This window comes from Protomyctophum parallelum, assembly GCF_964188405.1.
Source record: "Protomyctophum parallelum genome assembly, chromosome: 2".
NCBI lineage: Eukaryota > Metazoa > Chordata > Actinopteri > Myctophiformes > Myctophidae > Protomyctophum > Protomyctophum parallelum.
Window position 1 is genome coordinate 59,021,639 of NC_139699.1, and position 23,532 is coordinate 59,045,170.

Below are 23,532 nucleotides of genomic sequence, written 5' to 3' on the forward strand. Positions count from 1 at the left end.
AATTACATTGTTTCGGTACTTTGGTGTTTAAACTTTTGCTTTCCTACTTCATTTATTGTAAACTCTAACTAACTATCCTCTCTATCTCTCAATTTAAATGAAGGTGAAGTAAAACTAAAATACACTAAACCGCGGCGCGTCGGAAAACTGGCGAGTTCTCCGGATACCTCCCAGGATAGACCCAGAGTCCCAGACCAACCAGGTTGTGTGACACAAAAACTCATGGATTTCCCCCCCTACTACACACAAGTAAGACGCGCAAACGCGTGAAGCGAACGCAGCTCGTGTGTGTGTGGTTGTGTGTGTGTGTGCTACAGCTGCGCCCTGTGTGTGTGTGTGTGTGTGTGTGTGTGTGTGTGTGCGTGCGTGCGTGCGTGCCACAGCTGCGCCCTCTGGTGGCGGGCCGGTGGTGTAACATGGGCCGGTGGTGTAACAGCGTGACACCACACAGCGTGACACACACACAGACACTCAGCCCCTGCTGTCATAGTAAGTGGCTCACTGCGTTCGCAATTAGCCTCGGTCCCAGGCTTACTCATCTGCGAAGAGAAAAGCCTGGTCATGACCGTAGACAGGTCATGACTCACAACCTATATCTGGTCACGTCACCTGGTCGTGTGGCGAGCGCCAGTCGGCAAAACGAGCGCGTCTTTTTAGCTCTACTACGAAGGCCCAGGGGGAGTGTTTATTGACGCTGATAAGACGGAAGTGTCAGTTACTTTGAGATCGATTTAACCCTTAACCATTATGCTTGCTGTTGCTCAGCTGTGTACAACAACATATACATCATACAGACAAGAAAGATAATTATTTGCAATATAACATCTAAATTGCACACAACACTTCTCCATTGTAAAATATAACTAGTCCATTCTACGTAGGCCTACTCTTCAATAACTCCAATACTAATTATAATAATCTTGTACAGATGACAAATTAAATTTAAAATAAAGCGACAACTTGAATCCAGAGCGGTGTCCTTTTTTATAATTTGTATCTATGGTGTGTGTCATTGCATGTCTGTTAAGATGCTTCCTTCATAATCAATGGGATAGAATCCATTAACTCAAGACTGTTTGAGCTTTTACACATGTTACAAGAGGCTAGCTTCAACTTAAGTCACATATTGAAAATCTCCTTGGGCATGAAAAGACAAATCAGGCTAGTTGAACAAAGCCTGAAAATGCTGATGCACAAAAACAGCACATTGGAAACCAACTAAGACATTACCCATTTATTTACCATTGTATATACTGTAACATTACATAATGTGGCAATACTTTACTATGATCAAGTCAGGCAGAGAAGCTTTAAAAACCTCAAAATCAGACTACAATAAAAGTGATCCATCTCTCAAGTAGTCAATGTGTAAAAAACAACAAATTATCAACAAATAAAAGACCCACATTTTGTTGAAAACTGAAAACTTTGATATACATTCCAAACAGTTCAAAATCAAATTGAATACAGCGACTTCCTTTCATACATCTACAAAACATCACATCATCCAGCATGAGTGCAACAGCTACATAATTTATGTGGAGAGCTTAAAACCAGTGGTTCAGTCGTCTGCAAGAATCACCTGAGAAACTAAGAATTAAGGTCCCTGCACACGGACGCGCTTTCGGTTTTCCGAAAACCGCGCCCAGTGTGCAACCACCTTTAGACTGCACTAAGACCAGTCCAAAGATTGTTACCATTTAAAGAGTACCAAACTTTCATTTGAGAAGTGGTGGATAGGCATTTTGCACAAATTGCACATCATAGTCAATAATAACCACCTTCAAAAACCTAAAAACGACATTAAAAATAGAAGCCACATGAAGAACACTCTTGTGGGGTCTTTGTAAAGAACATTGAATGTTTGAATGAATCTTGAACCATCATGACTGAAACCTTTTAGTGGTTCTAGTGCAGGGAGGAAGGAGAATGTCGGCATCTACTGGTCATGTCATGACACCACAGCCGGGGCCCAAACCTAAACCAGAAAAATAAATAGGTCAACAAAACATCATACTGATTTTATGTCCCTCTCTACACTTCTTAACAAATGAGTGGAATTTTACCAGCAGCGCTACTGGTTTCACACACTAGTACCATTAGTCCTCGGCTAGCTAAAACACTGTTCTTCACAAGCATGGATTTAATTTGTGGCCCGATGATAATGACCGTATGCTGTTAACAGCCATCTGGTCCAAACAGGCTAGTACACATGGCTTTAGGTACACAAGAGTTTCCATAAGATTATTTTCTTACATTTTACTTTGGAATTCCAGCCACAACCTCAGACTCAATGCCACAGTGATCTGACCCACGCAAGATCTTAAAGAACCCTGAGGAAGAGAAGATTATTTGCATTAATGTCAAGTACTGTACACATAGATGATTGTGCTTGAGTAAATAAATGTGCACGTTTAATATATTTAGCATAGAGCTCAATGTGTATGTGCTTGTGTGTACAATCCGATCTTTTTGTGGAGTAAAATGTTGGTAAAATGAATAGAATTTGGGTTACTTTAAGGTAAACGTTATGCATGTCATAGTGATAGTTAAGGTTGGGGTTACAGATTGGGGAATGAATGTATTCAAACTGTACAAATAGAAGTACAAGGATATTGTGTATGTATGTCCTCACCGTTGTCGCCCCAGTCAGTGTTCCATGAGTTGGCACACAGCCAGTAGGGGGTGCCGTCTTCCTCTCCCCAGCCCAGGATCTTAATGGCATGACCTCCCAAAGCAGAGCCAGACACATGTTGATACACACCTAGACACAAGAAAACACACAAAACATGACGCAAGAAGACGGTCCATTTGGCCTCGTCTAAAAAAAAATCTCTTCTGATGAGAGTAGCTGGAAGGAGTGGTGAAGGGGTTGTGAAGGGTCCTCGGTGATGGAGCCCGTCTTTGTTTTTACTGCATGACTGTAAAGGTTGTAAGAGTTGAATTGTTTTGGTTGCAGCCTCCTAGGGAGAAATGTGCACTGTTGTAGATCCTGTCCACCAAGTTGTGGGTGGTGGACAGATCACCAGGCGGTACAGTATACCGGTCTCGCCCAGGCTATTTAAGATCAGCTAACAACTATATTCTGTAGGTCTTCACACTTGATATGCATCAAATAAACAAACACATGTAGCTATCATCAATGTATATTACTATACTGTGTAACTGAAACGCATTGATGAAATGTTACAAACTTCCATTGTAAGTTTTGGGCTAGTTTTATTTATAAAGCTGGGATTATAGGGCAAACTAGTATAATATTATAAGTATAATATTATACTCCATGTTTTACTATAATTTGTCTTTAAGGGGTATTTCACTTGAAAACACTTGACAAAGAATATGAAAAAAGTAAAACACAGCACCCTCGCGGATGACTCATTTACCGCTTTTGCTATGTAGAAAATGGGTCTGAGGTGCCCGACGCTGACAGATTAGTTAGCATTTCCTGCTGGTTGATTATCGAAATAGTCAACAAGTAGGAACTTCAGACACAATAAAAGAGTAGGGGCCCTATTTTAAAATTGTTCAACTAGCCAATCTAAAGTGACACATTGTGAGCTTGTAGTTTGCCCATTTATTTTTGTTGATATTTTTTAATAGTTCAAATAGCCAAAGTTTAGGGATATGTCCCCAAGTGTCTGAAGAGATGGATTTTGTCTGGTGTTTATTAAGTTTAGGGATATGTCCCTAAGTGTCTGAAGAGATGGATTTTCTCTGGTGTTCATCATGTGTGAGCTTGCATAGTGTGTACTTCTCACCAGACTTGTAAAGCGGGAAGTCTTCATAGACAGTAAAGGCAGCTTCCGCTGGGCCGTTCTTGTAGAGCTCACTCTTGATCTGATGCTCTTCTGACAGCACTGTGTAAGACGTTTTACCTGCAGCACATATACCAGTGTTAGTCTTCTGTACTGTGCACCGTATACAGACACAGCTATACACAACTGATCACAGGGTTAGGCTGTCTACATATACAACTGTATGCAGTGCGCACACATTATATTCAGTGGGTAAATGTAAGCGGCATACCACTATATTAATTCATCACTTGAGATGGATTCTTTACAGGTCGGTGTGTGTTCGACTTTCACAGTAACTTGCCGTTGACTGGAGGGTTTGTAGCTTGCGTTTCTAGCTTATGGAAAAGTCCCTGCCAGTGATGACATACAGTGTACTGTACAAGCATACTGTAGCGCCCCATGGAATTGGTACATTGAAACGGATTTCGTAGGTTAACAGGTGAGAGAATTTGTTAAAGGGACTCTTCACCCTTTTTGCAAAAAAATATATGTTAATGACGTTTAGAAGCTTTAGATCACTTTCCTGGGGGTATTTATGTGTGTAATATGTGGTTTTAGTTATTTTAGATTGTAGCAGTGAGCCTGTTGTCTCTGATGTCATGGACACTGGTCTCACTACCTTCCTGGACTACAATTCCCATAATTCTTTGGTGCACTGCTCCTCCTTGTGGATAGGGGGAGAGCTGTCTTACTGAGACAACATGTAGTCCAGGAAGGAAGTGAGCCCAGTGTCCATGACATCAGAGACAACAGGCTCACTGCTACAATCTAAAATATCTAAAACCACATATTACACACATAAAGATCTCCAGGAAAGTGTTCTAAAGCTTCTAAACGTCATTAACATATTTTTTTTTGCAAAAAGGGTGAAGTGTCCCTTTAATGCCAAGACTGGGTTTCTGTACCATCTGACTTATAAGAACAAGACAACTTGATAACCGAGATGTACACATTTGAGCATTTGATTATTTCAACACCCTCTGGTGGACGGAATTGCAGACAGTATTGTTAAAATATTTTAGTGGCGGCTAACAAAGTAAATATAATACAGAAATTACAGTGCGTGTGTGTGTAAATGTATGCATGATGATGCGAGCATGTCTTCGATGCCTTACCAAAGTTCTTGTCCTGTTGGTAGTCAGGTGTGTATCCGGTATCACATTGTCTGACACACTCGGGGGTGTCACCTTCTTCTCCAGAACAGGGAGGTCTGGTGCCATTAACATGATGCTCACAGGGAGCTAAGGTGTAGGGCCTGCAACCTGGAGAAACACCAGGAACATACACTGTGCTTTACTACCGTCTGTGTGTGTGTGTGTGTGTGTGTGTGTGTGTGTGTGTGTGTGTGTGTGTGTGTGTGTGTGTGTGTGTGTGTGTGTGTGTGTGTGTGTGTGTGTGTGTGTGTGTGTGTGTGTGCAACAAATGAATGTAAAAGTCATGCAATACTTATAAAACCCATCTGAAAATATGTGGTTCCAGGGACCCACCAGAAGCAAATATTTGAGTTAAAAAGTTAAAACGTTCGCTCTGAAAGTATATATATTCAAAGATTTGCGCCACATTTTCACGATTTTTCAAAAGCAATAGCTAACAATAGCTAAAGTATAACATAATGCCAAAAGGGGTTCTCGTACAGAATGGGCCACGGGCACTTACCGATATGGGAGTTGTAAAGCCCACCAGATACCAGTCCTTCGCTGGTCCAGAAATCCCATGCAGCGGCAGGATAACCACCATTACACCTACACACAGCAATGGTTAACTGTAACCACCATAAACTTCCAACTCTTAGCTTTACGGTTGGGCGATATGATTGTTCATTTTATATTATGCGTTATATCATCAGTGGCAATGAATAGGGCTTGTCACACCAAGCTGTCCTACACAAATGCCCCAGAAAAATGTCCTTGACAAAGAAAATGATGACGACACTCTCAAAGATATTAATTCACAAAAAAAACAACATTAAAAGTAACTTAAAATTGAAGACCTGGGACTCGATTCAAAAAATTAATCAGAGGCTTTGTAGTTAATTAATCTCGATTAATCGCATTTTAATCGCATATCATTATTTGACCCAAGAACTGTGAGAGAGCCATTTCTTTTATGGATTTTGGTATACTAGTGAATCAATGAATAGTGAATACATAAGTTTAAGCAATAAAACATTGTTTTTGTAGTAATAGGGGTAATAATATTATCTCAAAATTAATAATTTATATAGAGCTTTTCTGAGTACCCAAAAATGCTTTACAAGGGGGACATGATACATTTACTTAATGTTTTTCCTTAAAGTTTAAAAACACTAAGTAAATAAATTAAATAGCTGGGGAAAGCAATATTGAAGGTTTGGATGGTGGGGGAATGTCTCTGAGAGTTTTGGGGAATGCATTCCACAGGGTTGGGGGGGGGGCTTCAATTGGTGCAGCAAATATGTGACATGACCATAAGAAAACACCTCTGTGTTTCTTCCGTGGACATACAGTAACAGCCATAGCAGATACATTTTATTTGGCCATAACCGTTTAGTTAGAAACCATGTCATCTGGTCGGGTACTTGAACTGCTACTGGGAGTTGGAATAACGTTAGCTCTGATCCATAGTGTTAGAAGGAGTAAAGTAGGCTTTCACATCTTTTTTATGTTAAAAAAGAGGGGCTGCACAGCCTGCACTTCCGCGGGTGAGAGGGGAAAGGATCAAATTAAGTACCATAGAACTCCTCCTAACTACGATAACTACGCTATCGACCAGAGCTACTGTTGTTGACGTTAGCTTCCAGGCTAGGCTCGGTGCAACATGTTTCGCATTGAGCCGATACTGGAGGCTTGACGAGGTGCGGTGATATGTGAATTCTTTATTGAATAATTGCACACAACTGTGCTGTAATCCACGCTACCATCGGATAGCCTTTTAAATCCTATTTCCAATCCACGGGGACAAGCAAAGTGATCTCAGCGGTTTCCCCCAGTCTGGTGAACTGTCTGCAGTGTCTGGTGGTGTTATTGTCTGAAGAGGACACGGACACTTGGTGCGCAGGTCCGTCTGAAAACTGTCCAGTGACAACGTTCCGCAGTGAAAAAAATAGTGCGATTAAAATGCGTAATTTTTTTAGTAGTAGTTAATTAATCTCAATTAATCACAATTAGTCCCGGCCCTAAGAGAGATACAAGGGTTCGCCAGATTGTCAGTTCACTGCTAACATGTTTTATCACTTTTTATACAGACTTATAGCATGTTACGTAGACAGCACTAGAATTGCATTTTATGTAGTCATAGCAATTTATAGTATATATGTATAGTACAGTATAGTTGCATTACACATGTTTCATGATAGCTACTTTTTATGTATGTGATGTATTGCCATGCTTTTTGTTCTTGCTTAATGTCGCTCTGGATTAAGAGCGTCTTCTGAATGCCTAAATTGTAAATTGTATTTATCTGATGGTGGGGACAGTAAAAGCAGTACACTACACACACACACACTTTGTCCTTACCCCATACCACAGTCGCTGCAGCAGCTAAGCAGGTCCTCTGAGGAGACCTCCACACTGACCTTGCTGTTGCTATGGATACACACACGGTCTGATATGGCTTCTGCAGCACCGAACGCCTGTAGGCACAGCAACCATCACAGTGACAGTAAGACAACGGCCATATATGGAGATTTCTGTATCTGTCTGTGTCCCTTTATTCCTATATATGGAGTTCTGTGTCTGGCATGCCCAAATATGGAGTGTTGTGATGTCAGAACAGTCCAGTTCCATATATAGGCAGGGGCCCCAGGCCCTGCCTAGGCATTGTATTTGTATACCAGTGGTTTTCAACCTTTTTCCGTTCTAAGGCCCATTATTTATTCGGAATTTGAGCCACGGACCACCATTTGATGACATGTATCCTCTCAGACCCAAAACTTAGAAGATTTTGTTATCGGATAACATTTTGTTAGGAGAGATACGGTAACAGGCAAACGTTGAGCAAAATAACAATTCTTCTACGCTCTCAAGAGTTAAAGATCTAATAAGGGTCCATTGTGGTTACCAACTCTCTATCATTTGACTGAGGACCACCTGGAACGACCTCAAGGACCACTGCTGGTCCCCGGACCACTGGTTGAGAAGCACTGATGTATACAACCACAGCATGTTTAGTTCACCTAATCTCTGTATTCATGATGAAATAACAGTGTGTCTGTTGATGTATACAACCACAGCATGTTTAGTTCACCTAATCTCTGTATTCATGATGAAATAACAGTGTGTCTGTTGATGTATACAACCACAGCATGTTTACTTCACCTTATCTCTGTATTCATGATGAAATAACAGTGTGTCTGTTGATGTATACAACCACAGCATGTTTACTTCACCTAATCTCTGTATTCATGATGAAATAACAGCGTGTCTGTTGATGTATACAACCACAGCATGTTTACTTCACCTTATCTCTGTATTCATGATGAAATAACAGTGTTTGTTTCTCACCCAGCAGGAGCCACATGAACCCTGATCTCTGATCTCTTTCAGAGTGGGACAGTTGGGCCAGTGTTCTCTGGGGTCAAAGTTCTTAGGCAGCTTCATGTCACCAGCATATTGAACCCTAAACACAAGCAGCAAAAACGAACAACACACATTTCAAGATGACATGGGATTATAGACGGAATTTATTCAAATGTCTCTGTGATCCAGGAGGACGGACCCACGTGGAGTCTGGTGTGCGTCAAGTCTGGACCACATGCAACAGAACACGACATTCACTTTCCTTTCATCGTCTATTAATAATAATAATAATAATAATAATAAACTTTATTTATATAGCACCTTTCATACATAAATGTAGCTCAAAGTGCTTTACAGAGCACAAAAAAATAATAAAAACAAAAGCAAAACAAAACAGCATTAACCCTTTCCGGGCACAGGGCGAGATCGGACGAGATTATTTTTGATTTTATGCCGCCTAGGACGAGGTTGGACGAGACTAGTTTTTATATTTGCAGCCGCTATAAGACACTCTCCCCCACCCTGTGACAAAGTTTGGTAGCGCTGCGATAAAAGACGCCCTAAAGTATTCAATCACACCATGACAACACAGGCTGAGCCAAAAAATGTTCCCATGAGCCACAAAAAGGCAACAATACTCCACTCCAGTCTGACCCAGAGTCGTCGGGACACACTGACCCACAGCACATAGCAAGACAAAAGCAGATCAAAGACACCAGCGATCGATCAGGGCTAAAATGCCCCCCCAAAAAAAACCTGGCCGGACCCCCAAACGAGCCAGCGAGACGCTCATGCCAGGCTACGAGCGAGCCAGCGGGCAGCGTGTCTACAGGGGCGAGCACAACAATATATGCAGTACTGTGAGTCTGTGACTGTCCGATGATACACTGTCTGCATCGGAGGATGCAACAGTGTCCGCGCCGCGGTCACCGGATCAGCTGGGAGCGGGACATCCGGCGGGGGCGGGACATCCGGCGGGGGACGAAGGTGATTGGCTTCCCATGAGACCGAAACGAAAATGTGTTCAAAGGATAATGAGTAGGCTAGTAAGTGCAATTTTATTTAGTTTTATTTAGTTTCGGACGGGGGTGATCTCGTTGCGACCGGGCCGCCGGATGGAGTAAATGGAGTTACTGTTTGAGTCTCATTCATGGGGTGAAAATAAGATTTATTCAACAAAAACACTTTTTTATACTTTTTTTTTTAACTTTAACTGCTTGAAGACAAATACTGTACATATATCAGATAAGTCACTATAGAAAAAGAAAAAAGTTTCAAGTGAGTATTCTGCTTGAGAGAGTGTCTTTCACAAAAGTGCTGTTTTCTCAGACAAATTATTTCAGAGGGCTGATTTTGATGAAACCATGACCTATTCAACTGCCTATAACTAAAGAACGGAACATGCTACAAACATAATTCTTTTTTTGGGGGAAAGATGAGACTTATCACTTTCATATGAGTTATTTCATGACATTGGGACATATTCACATAATATTATATATGGGCTTTGACAGATTGGTCAAATGTCCACATTGCCTGGAGGAGAAGGGGAATATAATGAAAACAAACATGGCCTGGAAAGAGTTAAAACAGGCATGCAGTTTAAAACAATAGGACAATAGCGCAGTGTCAATCAGGAGAAGGCAGTGGTACAAAGATAAGAACAGATAATGCAGGGCAACGACATTAAAAAACGACAATAAAAAAACAAGCAGTAATACAATACAGTGAGGACATGAATAACAAAAAATAAAAAATAACTTAAAAGCAATGTTGTAGAGGTGGGTCTTGAGCTGAGCTTTAAAAATGTCTACAGAGGCATTATTAGACAGTATGCACATTGCACAAGCGGAACCACCAGTCATTCAGTCGTGTGGTCCACAGTTCCACACACACACACACACACACACACACACACACACAACTTCACCCCTATAGACATACTATACTACACACCACAAGCATCCGGAAAGTATTCACACCCCGTCACTTTTACCACATTTTGTTTTGTTACAGCCTCATTTAAAAATGGATTCAATTCGTTTTTTTTCCTCATCAATCTACATACAATACCCCATAATGATGAAGTGAAAAAGGTTTTTTCAAATATTTTGTTAATGTATTAAAAATAAGAAACTGGAAAAACACATGTACATAAGTATTCACACTCTTGACTTAGTACTAACTAGTTGAGGCACCTTTGGCAGCAATTACAGCATTAACACTTTTTGGAAATTATCCTACAAGCTTGGCACAGTTGAATTTGGGGTATTTTCCCCCTTTTTCTCTGCAGATCCTCTCAAGCTCTGTCAGGTTAGACGGGGAGCGTCGCTGCACAGCTATTTTCAGGTCCTTCCAGAGATGCTCAATGGGGTTCAAGTCTGGGCTTTGGCTGCGCCACTCAATAACTTTCACAGAGTTGTCCTTAAACAAATCCTTCGTTATGTTAGCTGTGTGCTTGGGGTCGTTGTCCTGTTGGAAGGTGAATCGTTGACCAAGTCGGAGGTCCTGAACACTCTGGAGCAGGTTTTCATCCAGGATGTCTCTGTACACTGCTCCATTCATCTTTCCCCCCCCAGTTCCTGCCGTTGAAAAACATCCCCACAGCATGATGATGCCACCACCATGCTTCACCGTAGGGATGGTATTTGCCAGGTGATGAGCGGTGTCTGGTTTCCTCCAGACGTAACGCTTGGCATTCAGGCCAAAAAGCTTTATTTTGGTTTCATCAGACCAGAGAATCTTGTTAATAATTCATTTTGGCAAACTTCAAGTGCGCTGTGACGCCCGGCTGTCATGTGCCTTTTATTGAGGAGAGGCTTCGGTCTGGAGGAAACTAGGCACCGCTCATCACCTGGCAAATACCATCCCTACGGTGAAGCATGGTGGTGGCAGCATCATGTTGTGGGGATGTTTTTCAACGGCAGGAACTGGGAGACTTGTCAGGATAGAGGGAAAGATGAATGGAGCAGTGTACAGAGACATCCTGGATGAAAACCTGCTCCAGAGCGCTCAGGACCTCCGACTTGGTCAACAATTCACCTTCCAACAGGACAACGACCCCAAGCACACAGCTAAGATAACGAAGGATTGGTTTAAAGACAACTCTGTGAAAGTTATTGAGTGGCACAGCCAAAGCCCAGACTTGAACCCCATTGAGCATTTCTGGAAGGACCTGAAAGTAGCTGTGCAGCGACGCTCGAAGGGGGAAAATACCCCAAATTCAAGTGTGCCAAGCTTGTAGGATCATTCCCAAAAAGTCTTAAGGCTGTAATTAATGCCAAAGGTGCCTCAACTTAGTATTAAGTCAAGAGTGTGAATACTTATGTACATGTGTTTTTCCAGTTTCTTATTTTTAATAAATTAACAAAATATTTGAAATCATTATGGGGTATTGTGTGTAGATTGATGAGGAAAAAAACGAATTTAATCCATTTTGAAATGAGGCTGTAACAAGACAAAATGTGGTAAAAGTGAACGGGTGTGAATACTTTCCGGATGCACTGTACATATCTATAGACACACGCCACACAAATATACTGCACCAGACACACTCGGAATCCTGTGACCTGTATACATAAATGATGCAAGACTCACAGGATGGGTAGCTTTGGTCCCTTGAGCAGCGCTCCACAGAGTTTCTTCACATAGCCGTAGTCCATGTGTCGGAAGTTGTGGCCGGCCTATAGAGAACATACTGTTCAAGCTGATGACATAAAAGTCTTGTAACAACAGTAGATTAATCAAAATGTGTTTTCAAGAAGCTGCACTGTTGCACACCGATCAGTACGTGTAAAGTCAGTGAATTTTAGAGAATCCACAAAAATCCTTGAAGCAAGCCATTTCTGATCTTCTTAAGATTCATGTTTGGACCGCACCAAATAAACAAACAAATGGGTTAGTTTTAGTTGAGTCCAAATGCACTGACTAGGACTTGACTGTTCAGATCATTTCAATTTCTTGTGAGTCGGCTTGGTGTTCTAATCAATATTACGATTTAAAACCTTTGCCTACAGCTACAATGCGTTGCGATACGTAGTTAGCTTGTAGATTTTTCACAATTTTTGTACACCACCATTGTACAACAAAGCAAGTAAAATAGTATTAAATGGTTAATAAGATTAATCAATTTAGTCGATTATAAAATATCTATTATACATTTTGAGGGGCACCAGACTAGCCCCTCCAACGCCTGGCTTTGTGTGTGCCCCCCGTGACGTCATGTGGCAGCCAAGTCTATGGACTTTCTTATTCATGCCCCCCCCCCCCATGACGTCATGTGGCAGCAAAAGACTGAGACAAGGCGACCTCACTTCGCACAAAAGTGTGTTTTTTTTCCTTTTTTATGCCGACTTGTTGATATATGTGAGAGAAAAGTATGTGTCAAAATTCAGCTCACCTTCCAGGTAGTGTTGACTTTATTAATGTAGTTGACCATCTCACTGGACAGTGGCTGGAGGTGTGGTCTGGCCAGGCTGATTGACAAGCTGCCAGCCAACAACAAGAGGGCTGCATGCCACATTATGCCTAAGAGAGAACGAGATAATTTCTTATTTACCACGTAACTTTTAGAACATTCAAAAATACGATTCATCAGGGGTTAACTTCTAATTTAATAACATACATAGCATAATTACACAACATACTATTATTACCCCAAAGAAAACAAATAGGTTATTTTATCAAAATAATTCCAAAGATGACAAGAACGAGAGACTTCTTTCTGCACCTTCACACTGTGAAAACCAACACGCTGTGTGACACTATCACAAAATAACAGGTTCTCTAATCACGCTCACACATGACACAACCCAGTTGTGTCATGTGATAAGAAAGAATTTGCTGCGGTAACAACTTACGCCACACGCACGCTATTCAGTCTCTCTCTCTGGTTTACACAACAGAACTAAGAGGCCACAGTCACTCAGTGATAACAGGTGAACAGCTTGCTACACATGCCAAAATTCACGTGCCTGGTTGTGCAGACACACTCAAATTACTTTAAACCAACTCCTTCAACCGAAATCATAATGTAAATCATACTGAACAAATATTAAAATAATAAAAAGGTACAATAGATCAAATTAACATTTGGTTATCCTAAGTAACAAAGAATCAACATTTGATTCCACACACAAAAACTACATTCATTAATGTGGGTTTCGGTGGCACTGCAGGCGAGCCCTTATCAATACCAGAGCCAGCCAGGCTTAGCCTACATTCCTACACCCATCCAGGCTTATCAACTCAAGTCCTCATGGAGGTGAGCCTATAAAATGGCAACATTGGGTGTAGACCTGATAAAGAGGTCACATAAGTGCAGCCAGACCAAACAAATCCCTGTGTAAACACCACTGTAGTGTATTCGTATCTCGCGGACCACTCGCCCCCAGCAGTTCTTGCATTCTTGTATTAGTTTTACAGAGGTTAAAGTTAGGAATAAGGTTAGGTTTAACTTTAGGCATAGTTGTACTGAGGTTAAGATTAGGAATAAGGGCTCGGGCGGCTAGTGTAGCGGTCCGGGCTACACTAGACATTTAGAAATGTCTACACTTATCTAAAGTAGACATTAGATAAGAAAGAAAGAAATATGATACTAAAGTTCCCAGCACAACAGAGGCTGGTTGTGTCCCAGCCAGGCTAGCCAATCACAGCCCTCGGGCTATGTATAAAATCATAATGTGTTTACCGAATCTCTGTCCTGACTCCTGACTGAGATATGCTGTATGTATGATGACAGGTGACAGATACTCTTAACGGGAAGTGCTGCTTTCTCATTTGAAAAAATTTAACAACAACATGTTCCGTTTTCTTTTTTTCTTTTGTCATCAAAGTTTTTTAATGATTTTAAATAAAGCATACAAAATCCACATGACTTACACAAAAGAAAAAGACAAGAAAAAACAAACAAGTCACAGACAACACTCTCTCCCTCCACAGGTTATAGCTTATGATTCATTCTATATAGACTATGGGTAAAGTTAATGTCAGTGAGTGAAACAATCGTGTCATTTCAAATATTTCCAATCTGTGGGTTCAATGAATCAGCATGTTGACTGATTGGGGTGGGGGTGGGGGTGGGGGTGGGCGTAAGAGGAAGAGAGAGTAGGGAAGGACTCTGCCACAGGCATAGAACAGGGAAGTGAGACATGGGTCCACGGTTATTTATATGCATTATTGTGTGGCAGGCCACCACACAATAATGACCAGCCACCACAGTATAAAAGGCAAATAAACTGCAAATTGTGCAAAATGACAAAAATGTTAAGTGCAGCACCTCCTCTTTGTGGTGTCCACAATATTAAATAATATACAAAATGGTAACGTCACGTGATACTATTTGTATTGGCTTGAAAATGCAGTTCGTCGCGTTCCAGGAAACTGACTTCTGTGGTGCTCAAGTTGCATAAATCAGAGAGCTGCAGGTAACCACAATGATCCTGTGCCAGTCTGTGCCTGTATGTATATGAGTCAGACAGTATTAACCTATATGTACGCCTACATATGGTGCTTTGTTCTGAGCACTGACCTATGTGATGTGTCCTGTGACAGTTCCACTACTACAGCAAAGAGTCTGAATTTAAGTCCTCTGGTGTCAAGTTAACACCACATTATGGTGGACATTATGTCAGAGGAAACTATACATTTACAGTAATTATAACAAATTGCAAGAATGGTTTTCCATTTACCATTTGTACAATTTAGGCATTTTATAGCACCATTTCGTAGACCTCTCTTCTCTTGTAATAAAATCAACAGGATTCTCTCTACATTATGAATGATACTGTTGCATGTATATAATATGCCAGATAGTCATCAGTGGCTCGGCTCACCTATGCATAGTGAGGAATAGCTCTGGTCCATAGCCTTCTACTGCTTCGATTCTTCCCTGCAATATAAGGCTATGTGACTATCAGTATTAACCCATTCTGACCGGGCACCCATTTTGGTGTCAGCATCATGTTATGCTTTAGCTATTTAAAAATAGCAGATCTACAAGCTCGTATCGCGCCACCAAGTGGCGCGATACGAGCTTGTAGGTCTGCTATTTTTTGAAAAATCGAAGAACGACTGACATTTTTTAGAATCTGATCTCAGGTCAGAATGGGTTCATCAGACCAGTGTGTGTCCGGCGGAAACCTCGTATGAATCTGATCTCAGGTCAGAATGGGTTAAATCTCAAATCGAAATCAGACCAGCCTCTCCTCTTTTGTGGAAATCTCACGAAAGTTTGACCTACTCTCACCAATAAAAAGACGGGTTGTGTCAATAGAAAGCCTACTTTCCTTAGTGGACGCACTCTGAGCCCCCACCACACGTATAAACGGTACTTTTTGGCCAGAAAGGGATTTTTTTTCACCGGAGGAAAGATATTCTCTATGAGGCAGTTCTCTGGGCAATATCGGTAGAGGGCGCAGCGGAGTATATAAAAGTATTTTTTTCCCGGTGGAAACTAAATCCCTTTTTGGCCAAAAAGTACCGTTATACGTGTGGTGGGGGGCTCAGAGTGCGTCCACTAAGGAAAGTAGGCTTTCTATTGACACAACCCGTCTTTTTTATTGGTGAGTAGGTCAAACGTTCGTGAGATTTCCACAAAAGAGGAGAGGCTGGTCTGATTTCGATTTGAGATTTAATACCGATAGTCACATAGCCTTACTGCAGGGCAGAATCGAAGCAGTAGAAGGCTATGGACCAGAGCTAAGTGAGGAACAGTGTGGAAATTACCACTGATTAAGATCTTCTGATGTTCATCATGCCAATGAAATCTAGATCCAATTTTCAAAGTAATATAGTGGAGTGAGCTAAGGTTTCATTGTTGCAGCCGCCTATTATATTATGCATCTTGGCTTTCACTTTCTGGTTTTGAAACGTCTGGCTCTGTCTGAGATTTTAGCAAATTGTAGCGAGGGTGTTGTCTAACAATAGGTTCGTTTTAATTTAAAACTTTTAAATTAGCCTTACCAAAGACTGAGACTTGTGCAATGTGACATTGTGTAATGACACAGCCTTCATTGTGTGTGATTCCTTCCTTTAAATGTACAGGGTAGAACCTTATATTATATATTAATATTAGCCCTGGTCCATAGCTCTAATAGACCAGAGGTAATATTAATATATACTCTAAGGTACGGTACTCTAAGAGTATATATTCATATATAATACTCCAACGGTAGGTAAACAAATCTGGTCATTGTGTTTAGACAAATCAAACATACGGTAGGCCAGACAGAGAGACACGGTTTCAAACTGCTAAATGAACTAGCCTGGCTCCAGAACACGAACACTTCAAACAATGACCTTTGGTGAAACGCAGAAAATCCATTATATATTTAAGTACGTGAGTATTGTTTGTCTTTATATCAATAAGTATGCTATAAGTCATATAAATAGATCGGACATCGGAGCACATTTAACACTATGAACCAGGACAAGTGAAGTAAGTAACGCTGCCTGGACAAAACAATATGAACGTTACCTCCTGTCGCCCTTTCTTTCTTTTTGATCAGTTGTTGCTTTGAAGTTTAACTTCTGGTCAGCGACGAGGCTTCAAAACAAACTGAAATCAAACAACATTCACTTCTGAGTTTATTCCCTGCAACCACGTGACCTGAACTGAAACCACATATACACCACCACGTGACCTGGTCACATGCGATGACGACACGACGCAGACATGAATCAGCACCTGATCAGCACCAAGAACAATGTTTTTTTCCACTTCCTTTGCTTTATTGATTCAATAATAGTCTATTAAGCATTTTTCCCTGAGTTAGGTCAGCTCCATTCACCACCTGATCATGACACTACAACAATAACACAACTAATAGGGACAGTGTAGTCACTAGTCAGTCAGTGAATGAACAACTGCTGTGGTGCTGCGTGATCACTAGGTGGGGGTAAAATTAATTAGGTAGTAGTAAATGATATATTTTTTTGTTTAAAAGGTTAAATCACTATAATATTCTGATAGTAATCATTGCTATACCTGTAGTCTAGAGTGTTTGTTCAATAACAAGGGTCGATCCCTCGCTGTCTCTCCAGCTCTTTAATAAACAGAAAATACATTTTTAGGTAGGTGACAACATTTCAGCCAATCAGGAGAAAGATTATCAGCTTTATTATTATTTAATAATGTGTTTATTTATTATGTAACACTATATATAATGTAATACTATATTATAAATAGTGGCGCAGTTCCAAATTTGTCTGCTAATTTCTTTGTGTCATCACTTGCAATTCCACTTGTTTAATCTGTATCCCGATTGAGTTCTTTATCCTGATTGGATAAAATTGGTATCCCGACCTGAAAATAAATTTTCTGTTATCTGTTTAATAAAAAGCCAGAGAGACAAGGAGACTCCTGTTACTACAGCAAACACTCAATAGTCTATAGGCCTACAATAAATCCAACAAGGTGAATTGATGAATTGAACAAGGTGGACCCTCTTGTAAACAAGTGTAATGCTTTATTGGGTCGTCCACTCACAGTTAACAGTTAACAGTTGTGCTTGAAATGTACTGTAATTCTGCAAACTGTTAATAAATACTTCAATCAATCAATCAATCAATCAATCAAAATCATTACTATCACAATATAGAGCTATTACACTTATTTTAACCAAAGAAAATCACTTACCCTACCTTTAATTTAGCTTTAGTTTGACCTGCATTTGATTTGCCCAAATCCAGCGTAAGTATATTAGGCTGACTTTGATGCAGTTCAAAGATGGTTGATATTAAATAAAAATAAATCTGTTAGCATGCTCTTTTCCACAAGACCAACTTCTTTGCCTCTAGCAATTACATTTGCTGACGGCTCACAGCTCGAAAAGGTTGACGAATTTAAATATCTCGGCCTCTGGCTCGACCCTCAACTCACATTCAAGCCTCACATTATCCTCTGTTATCCAGACAGTCAATTTCAGCCTGAAAGTTATCTATCGATCAATTAACTGCTTCACCCTTCAGGTCAGGAAAAGAATCATCTCGCAACTAATTCTCCCTATCTTAGACTATGCTGACATTGTTTACCAAAATACCTCAGATACACACCTCTATCCCCACCCTCAAATATAACAATCCCTGTAGATTTATACTGAGGTGTCCCTATATGACCCACCATTGTACCATGTATGAGCTCAACTGGCTAACATCAAAAGCTCGAAGACACTCTCACTGGCCGATTATTTATCTTTAAAGGTATATTCAGTGATTTCACTTAATTCAAATATCACTTATTTTTTTGTTTTGTTGTGATAATCTACTATAGAGTGTGCTGACCATATAAGGAGTTCCTCCCTGTCCCCAGTTAACCCCTGGGGGTCAAAAAACCTTAGGTTTCGTTTTTGGCTCTCTATCCTGATTGGATGAAAGGCTTAGGTCCCAGCCAAAAACGAAACCTAAGGTTTTTTGAGTGAAATCACCGAATATACCTTTAAATGCATATACTTTAATTACCCGGAATATCTAAAACAATATCTACGTCCCTTCAGCTCACCATACAACCTGAGGCACACAGACCATCTTTACCTTATACTTATAGTCCCCACCAACATCAGAAAAGTAGTTGGTCGGCGTGCTTTTAAATTTAAAGCTCCTGTCGACTGGAACAATCTCCCCAGTTCCCTCATCTCCAAACACCATGCTCCTGTTTCTAAATGCCTCCAATTGTTCTGATTGTTCTCTCTTTCCTTACATCATGCGGCAAATAAATTATTTACTATTTACTATTTTCAAGTGCATGTTTGTACTCGGACACGGTGTATTGACAATGTTGTCATGATGCTCGGCCTGTTCTTCTGGTGTATGTTCATCATCTTGTATACTTGTATCATTACTATTGATACAATGTTGCGGGTGAATAGGTGGGATGGGAGCGGCTAGTTTTAGGAGAGCTTTGTTTGTTTTGAGTCAGGAGGTAAAAAGCAGCCACACCGAGGTTTATTCCAAAAAGAAGGTTGACAGCATGGTCAATGGCAGAATACAGGCAGCAAACAAATAGGGCATGTTGGTGTGCAGCTCCACCATGCCCTCTCACTGAATCCAACACTGAGTTGGTGTGTGCTTCCTGGCAGCCTTTTATAGTCAGCTGAACCAATCAGTGCAGACTGTACCATTTTACCGGTTAAACATGCAACCCTTTTCTGAACCCCACATAACCCACATCACATGAACCTATAAATCTATATCCCTACACCGGTAAGTACATATCAATGATGCCCACTATTGCAAGATAACCCACATATCACATTATCATTAGCAGCTCCAATGCATAACTCAAACACCCCCATGGCTATTTCACTGTGGTCCAGTCCAGACCAATACATGGTGCTCTGGTAGCCTGGGACTCTTTTGCACGAACACACTGGAACAGACAGAACAGAAGCAGTCAGTATTCACGTACCCATAATACAGTCTCATATTACATAATGGTATTTTCATGTTCATAATACTTTCAATAAACCAGTTAAACTCATGACTTTTCCTTTGTGTGTCAAACAATATACATATTGAAATGTGCCAAATATCAGTAACGGAGGACCACTTCGTTACACAAGGGGATATCCTTTTCTCAATAAAGGTTCATATATACATATTTACAGTAAATAATTGAGCTGTACTATACTTTACCATCATTCATCTATCATCTACAGTATCTACACATATTAATCACTCACTCAATAATCCATGGACCAAAGGCCCCACTTTGGTCTTATTTGTAGTTTTTGTGTCCTAAAAGCAACAAGTTTATGAATTTGTTATTGAAGTCAAAATTGTCTATCATGTCTCCCTCTCAAAAGCCCCAGACTATTGATCAATTAGGCTAATAAAACAAATCAATAAAACCAATGACTGCACACATTGCCATGATAGTAGCCTATGGCTAGCTGTGACAGGCAACTGCTGAATCAGAAACATTTATCTGAAAACACTGCTCTTCAACTTGCTGAATTTTCTTTCAAAAACTGAGACGCAAACAAACCTTCAGGGGAAATATTTACTTTAATATGGTTGTGTGTGCGTGCATGTGTGTCGTGTGTGTGTGCCTGCATGCCTATTGAACGGTTGACTATAAGAACACACACACACACACACACACACACACACACACACACACACACACACACACACACACACACACACACACACACACACACACACACACTCATTGTCATGCTGAGCTCTTATACTTTTGTCTACTTTGCGGTTCCTCTGTAACAGCTAGAGTGTGCTGTGCTTAAAGACACGTGTAAGCAACGGCCTCGGTCCACTTACCGGCACTTTGCCTTCAGCCAAGCTTAAAGGAGCATTCAGTGATTTGGGTGATTTGGAAACCCCCCCGGTCCGCCCCAGTAACAAGATGTGCACATGCACGCACTACAGTGGGGAGACAGGCGACAGGCCAACAGCACACACACCAAGACCCGCCCCCGCTCGATCATGATTGGCAGAAGGCCCCTCTCTATCCTGATTGGATGAAGGCTGGGCCACCTAGCCAAAAACGAAACCTATATGGTTATTTTTTACCCCCAGGGGTTAACTGGGGACAGGGAGGAAGTTCTTATATGATCAGCACACTCTATAGTAGGGAGGATTATCACAACAAAACAAAAAAAGAAGTGATATTTGAATTAAGTGAAATCACTGAATATACCTTTAAGTTGAATAACCTCCACTCTGGAGAACCATGACCAGGAGACATTCAGAATGTCTTATTTAAATTCTAAATAGTAGTCTCACAATAAGTCTACATATGTAGGGTTAACTATAAAGTCACACTGCAACACTGAATAATTGCGTTAGCAAAAATGAAAACAGCCATAGCTCTGGGATCATATCATATTATCCATTTATGAGTATACTGTAATGTGTTGTTGGTTAGGCAGCTCCATTAGCACGCTGCACTGTAGGTTAAAGTACAACACTTTGACAAGGACTGACCAACAGGTTACTATAGGTTAGGTTACCACCTGACCCACCCTACCATTAGAGACCCACACGGCAAAACAGGGAAGGGGGACCTTGCCGTGTTTGTTCTGCTAGTGGTGGTTAGTGGCTGCTCAGATGGTTATGATGAGGACTTATAGGGGAGAAGTTACAGTACATGTTAGAAGTGTCATGGACACTTTAACTTCAGACAACGCCGTACCGTAGCCACCGCATACACTGTCCCTACCCAGTACCCTCTCCCACTTGTAGAAGAACTCCTATACTAATGACAGCGTGAGAATGCTGTTTATAGATAGAACACCACATCGCCCCTCCAGACTGGACACCAAGCTCAGAGACCTATAGGAACCAACCAACCCCAGTCTGTACAGCTGGATCCTGGACTTTCTGTCCGAGTTGCCAGGAGGTAAAAATGGGCTGCTACACATATTGAATCCTACATTTTGAACCCCCCCCCCCCCCCCCCTCTCTCTCTAGTCCCTGCACTTCAATGACTGTATGGCCAATGTTGCTCTCCAATGTTCGCTGATGACACAACAGTGATAGTGTCACAGTCTTTGCCTGTCTAGCCCTTGTAATTCTATGTTATGTTCTAGTTGTTTTGGTTCTATGTTGTCTTCCCCAGGTGTTTCTCATGTGTAATCACTAATCAGCCCTCTTGTGTATATTAGTCTTGTTCCGGTCAGGCTCCTACTTGGCCTCACCCCCGAACCCACCTCACCCCTGCCCATTTTGACAGGCTGGGATGGCTTAGGGTCGACGACAGAGTACAGCATCTTGCAATGGGTCTGGTCCACAAGATTCGATACACCACCAAGATACCCATGTACCTGTCTAAATACTTCCTTAATGTAAACGAAGTCCACACCCACAACACCAGAGGGAGTGCAACAAACCATGTACAACCCAGATTCGGCACAAACAAGGGACTAAATTATTTTCGCTCCTATGCCACCAAAATGTGGAACGCCCTACCAACAGTCATTAAGACATGTGAATCCCTTGACTCCTTCAAAACCGCTCTCAAAGGACACCTACGGACGGCTGCAATTCGAAACTGGCCTCTGTAAAATCTGAATTCCCCCCCCCCCCCCATTTTCCCTCACTGTATATTGTATCTTTTCCCTTTTTTGCTTCCCATATGATGAATTCCTGTTCTGTACTTTAGCTACATAGAAATGTCTATTTGTATGTCTCTAAATGTTTGTATGTCTTTAAATGTTTTGATGAATTGAACAATGTGGACCCTGTTGTAAACAAGTGTAATGCTTAATTGGGTCGTCCACTCACAGTTGACAGTCTTTGTATTGAGTTTGTGCTTAAAATGTACTGTAAATTCTACAAACTGTTAATAAATATTTCAATCAATCAATCAATTCCCCAGTCAGTCCTTGTCATTGTTTGGTGTCACTTCTTGTTCAGTTCAGTGTTTGTGTTGTTTTCCCAGTTATTTTGTAATAAATCACCCATCTTGGATTTTGAACTATGCCTGCCTTGCTGTCCTGCATTTGGGTCCTCACCACACCACCAGAACATGACAGATAGGCCTGATGATGATTGATATTCCATACTTTTGATTGAATGAAATAGCCAACCCAATTTTTTTATGTTGAGGGGCCTCTATAGAGCGCACCCCCATACATAACCGTATTCGTATTCCGTAGAAATTATTATAAGCTTTTAATTCTTATATGAAAAAATAGGAATATCAGAGACACTGCCTGGAAGTGAGACAAACTATGCTGCTTTTTGTTGTTCTTCTGCTACAACACCAAAACGACTACAAGCTGGTATCTGAATAATTATGTTTATTAAAACATAACCCAGGTCTCTAGTTGTGAGATCGTGTGTTTATTGAACTCAATCTTTATTAAGATGAGATGTACAGTATGAATTAACATGAGGCAGTCCAATGACTAAACAATGTTACAATCAATTAGCAATCAAACCCATTCTATCAATGAACGTAAAAAGACATGTATAACTTAATAATAAACCAGGGAAATACTGCCACGGTGTATTCAGACTGTCCACTAGCTGTATCCAGACTGCCCACCAAGAATGTCCAGAGATCTCATAACAGCACCAAGTGAAAAGATAACACAATAGTACAAAATGTGAGCAAAGTAGAAATACAAGCCATCAAATTGCAGACAGTTACACACACATTGTCATTTCTACAAGACAAAGCATTTGGTATTGCATTCTAAAGCATGTTCACTAATGTACATTTCATATTAGTGTTGCGTTGACATACATTCTAGCTTGTGCGTTAGAGTAATGCA

At 40.9% G+C, this 23,532-nt stretch overlaps 1 protein-coding gene across 1 annotated transcript; it reads right to left on the reverse strand.

The window, feature by feature from the left end:
* Nucleotides 1–1,219: 1,219 nt before the first annotated feature.
* ctsba (cathepsin Ba) lies at nt 1,220–16,910 on the reverse strand. Its single transcript, XM_083759595.1, has 11 exons — nt 16,773–16,910; nt 12,696–12,823; nt 11,894–11,979; nt 8,282–8,396; nt 7,295–7,410; nt 5,457–5,542; nt 4,916–5,062; nt 3,762–3,878; nt 2,636–2,764; nt 2,257–2,333; nt 1,220–1,978 (listed from the first exon to the last, which is right to left on the reverse strand). Exons 2-10 carry the CDS (start codon nt 12,816–12,818, stop codon nt 2,260–2,262), a joined length of 993 nt encoding a protein of 330 aa, XP_083615721.1. The 5' UTR covers nt 12,819–12,823; nt 16,773–16,910; the 3' UTR covers nt 1,220–1,978; nt 2,257–2,259.
* Nucleotides 16,911–23,532: the final 6,622 nt, after the last annotated feature.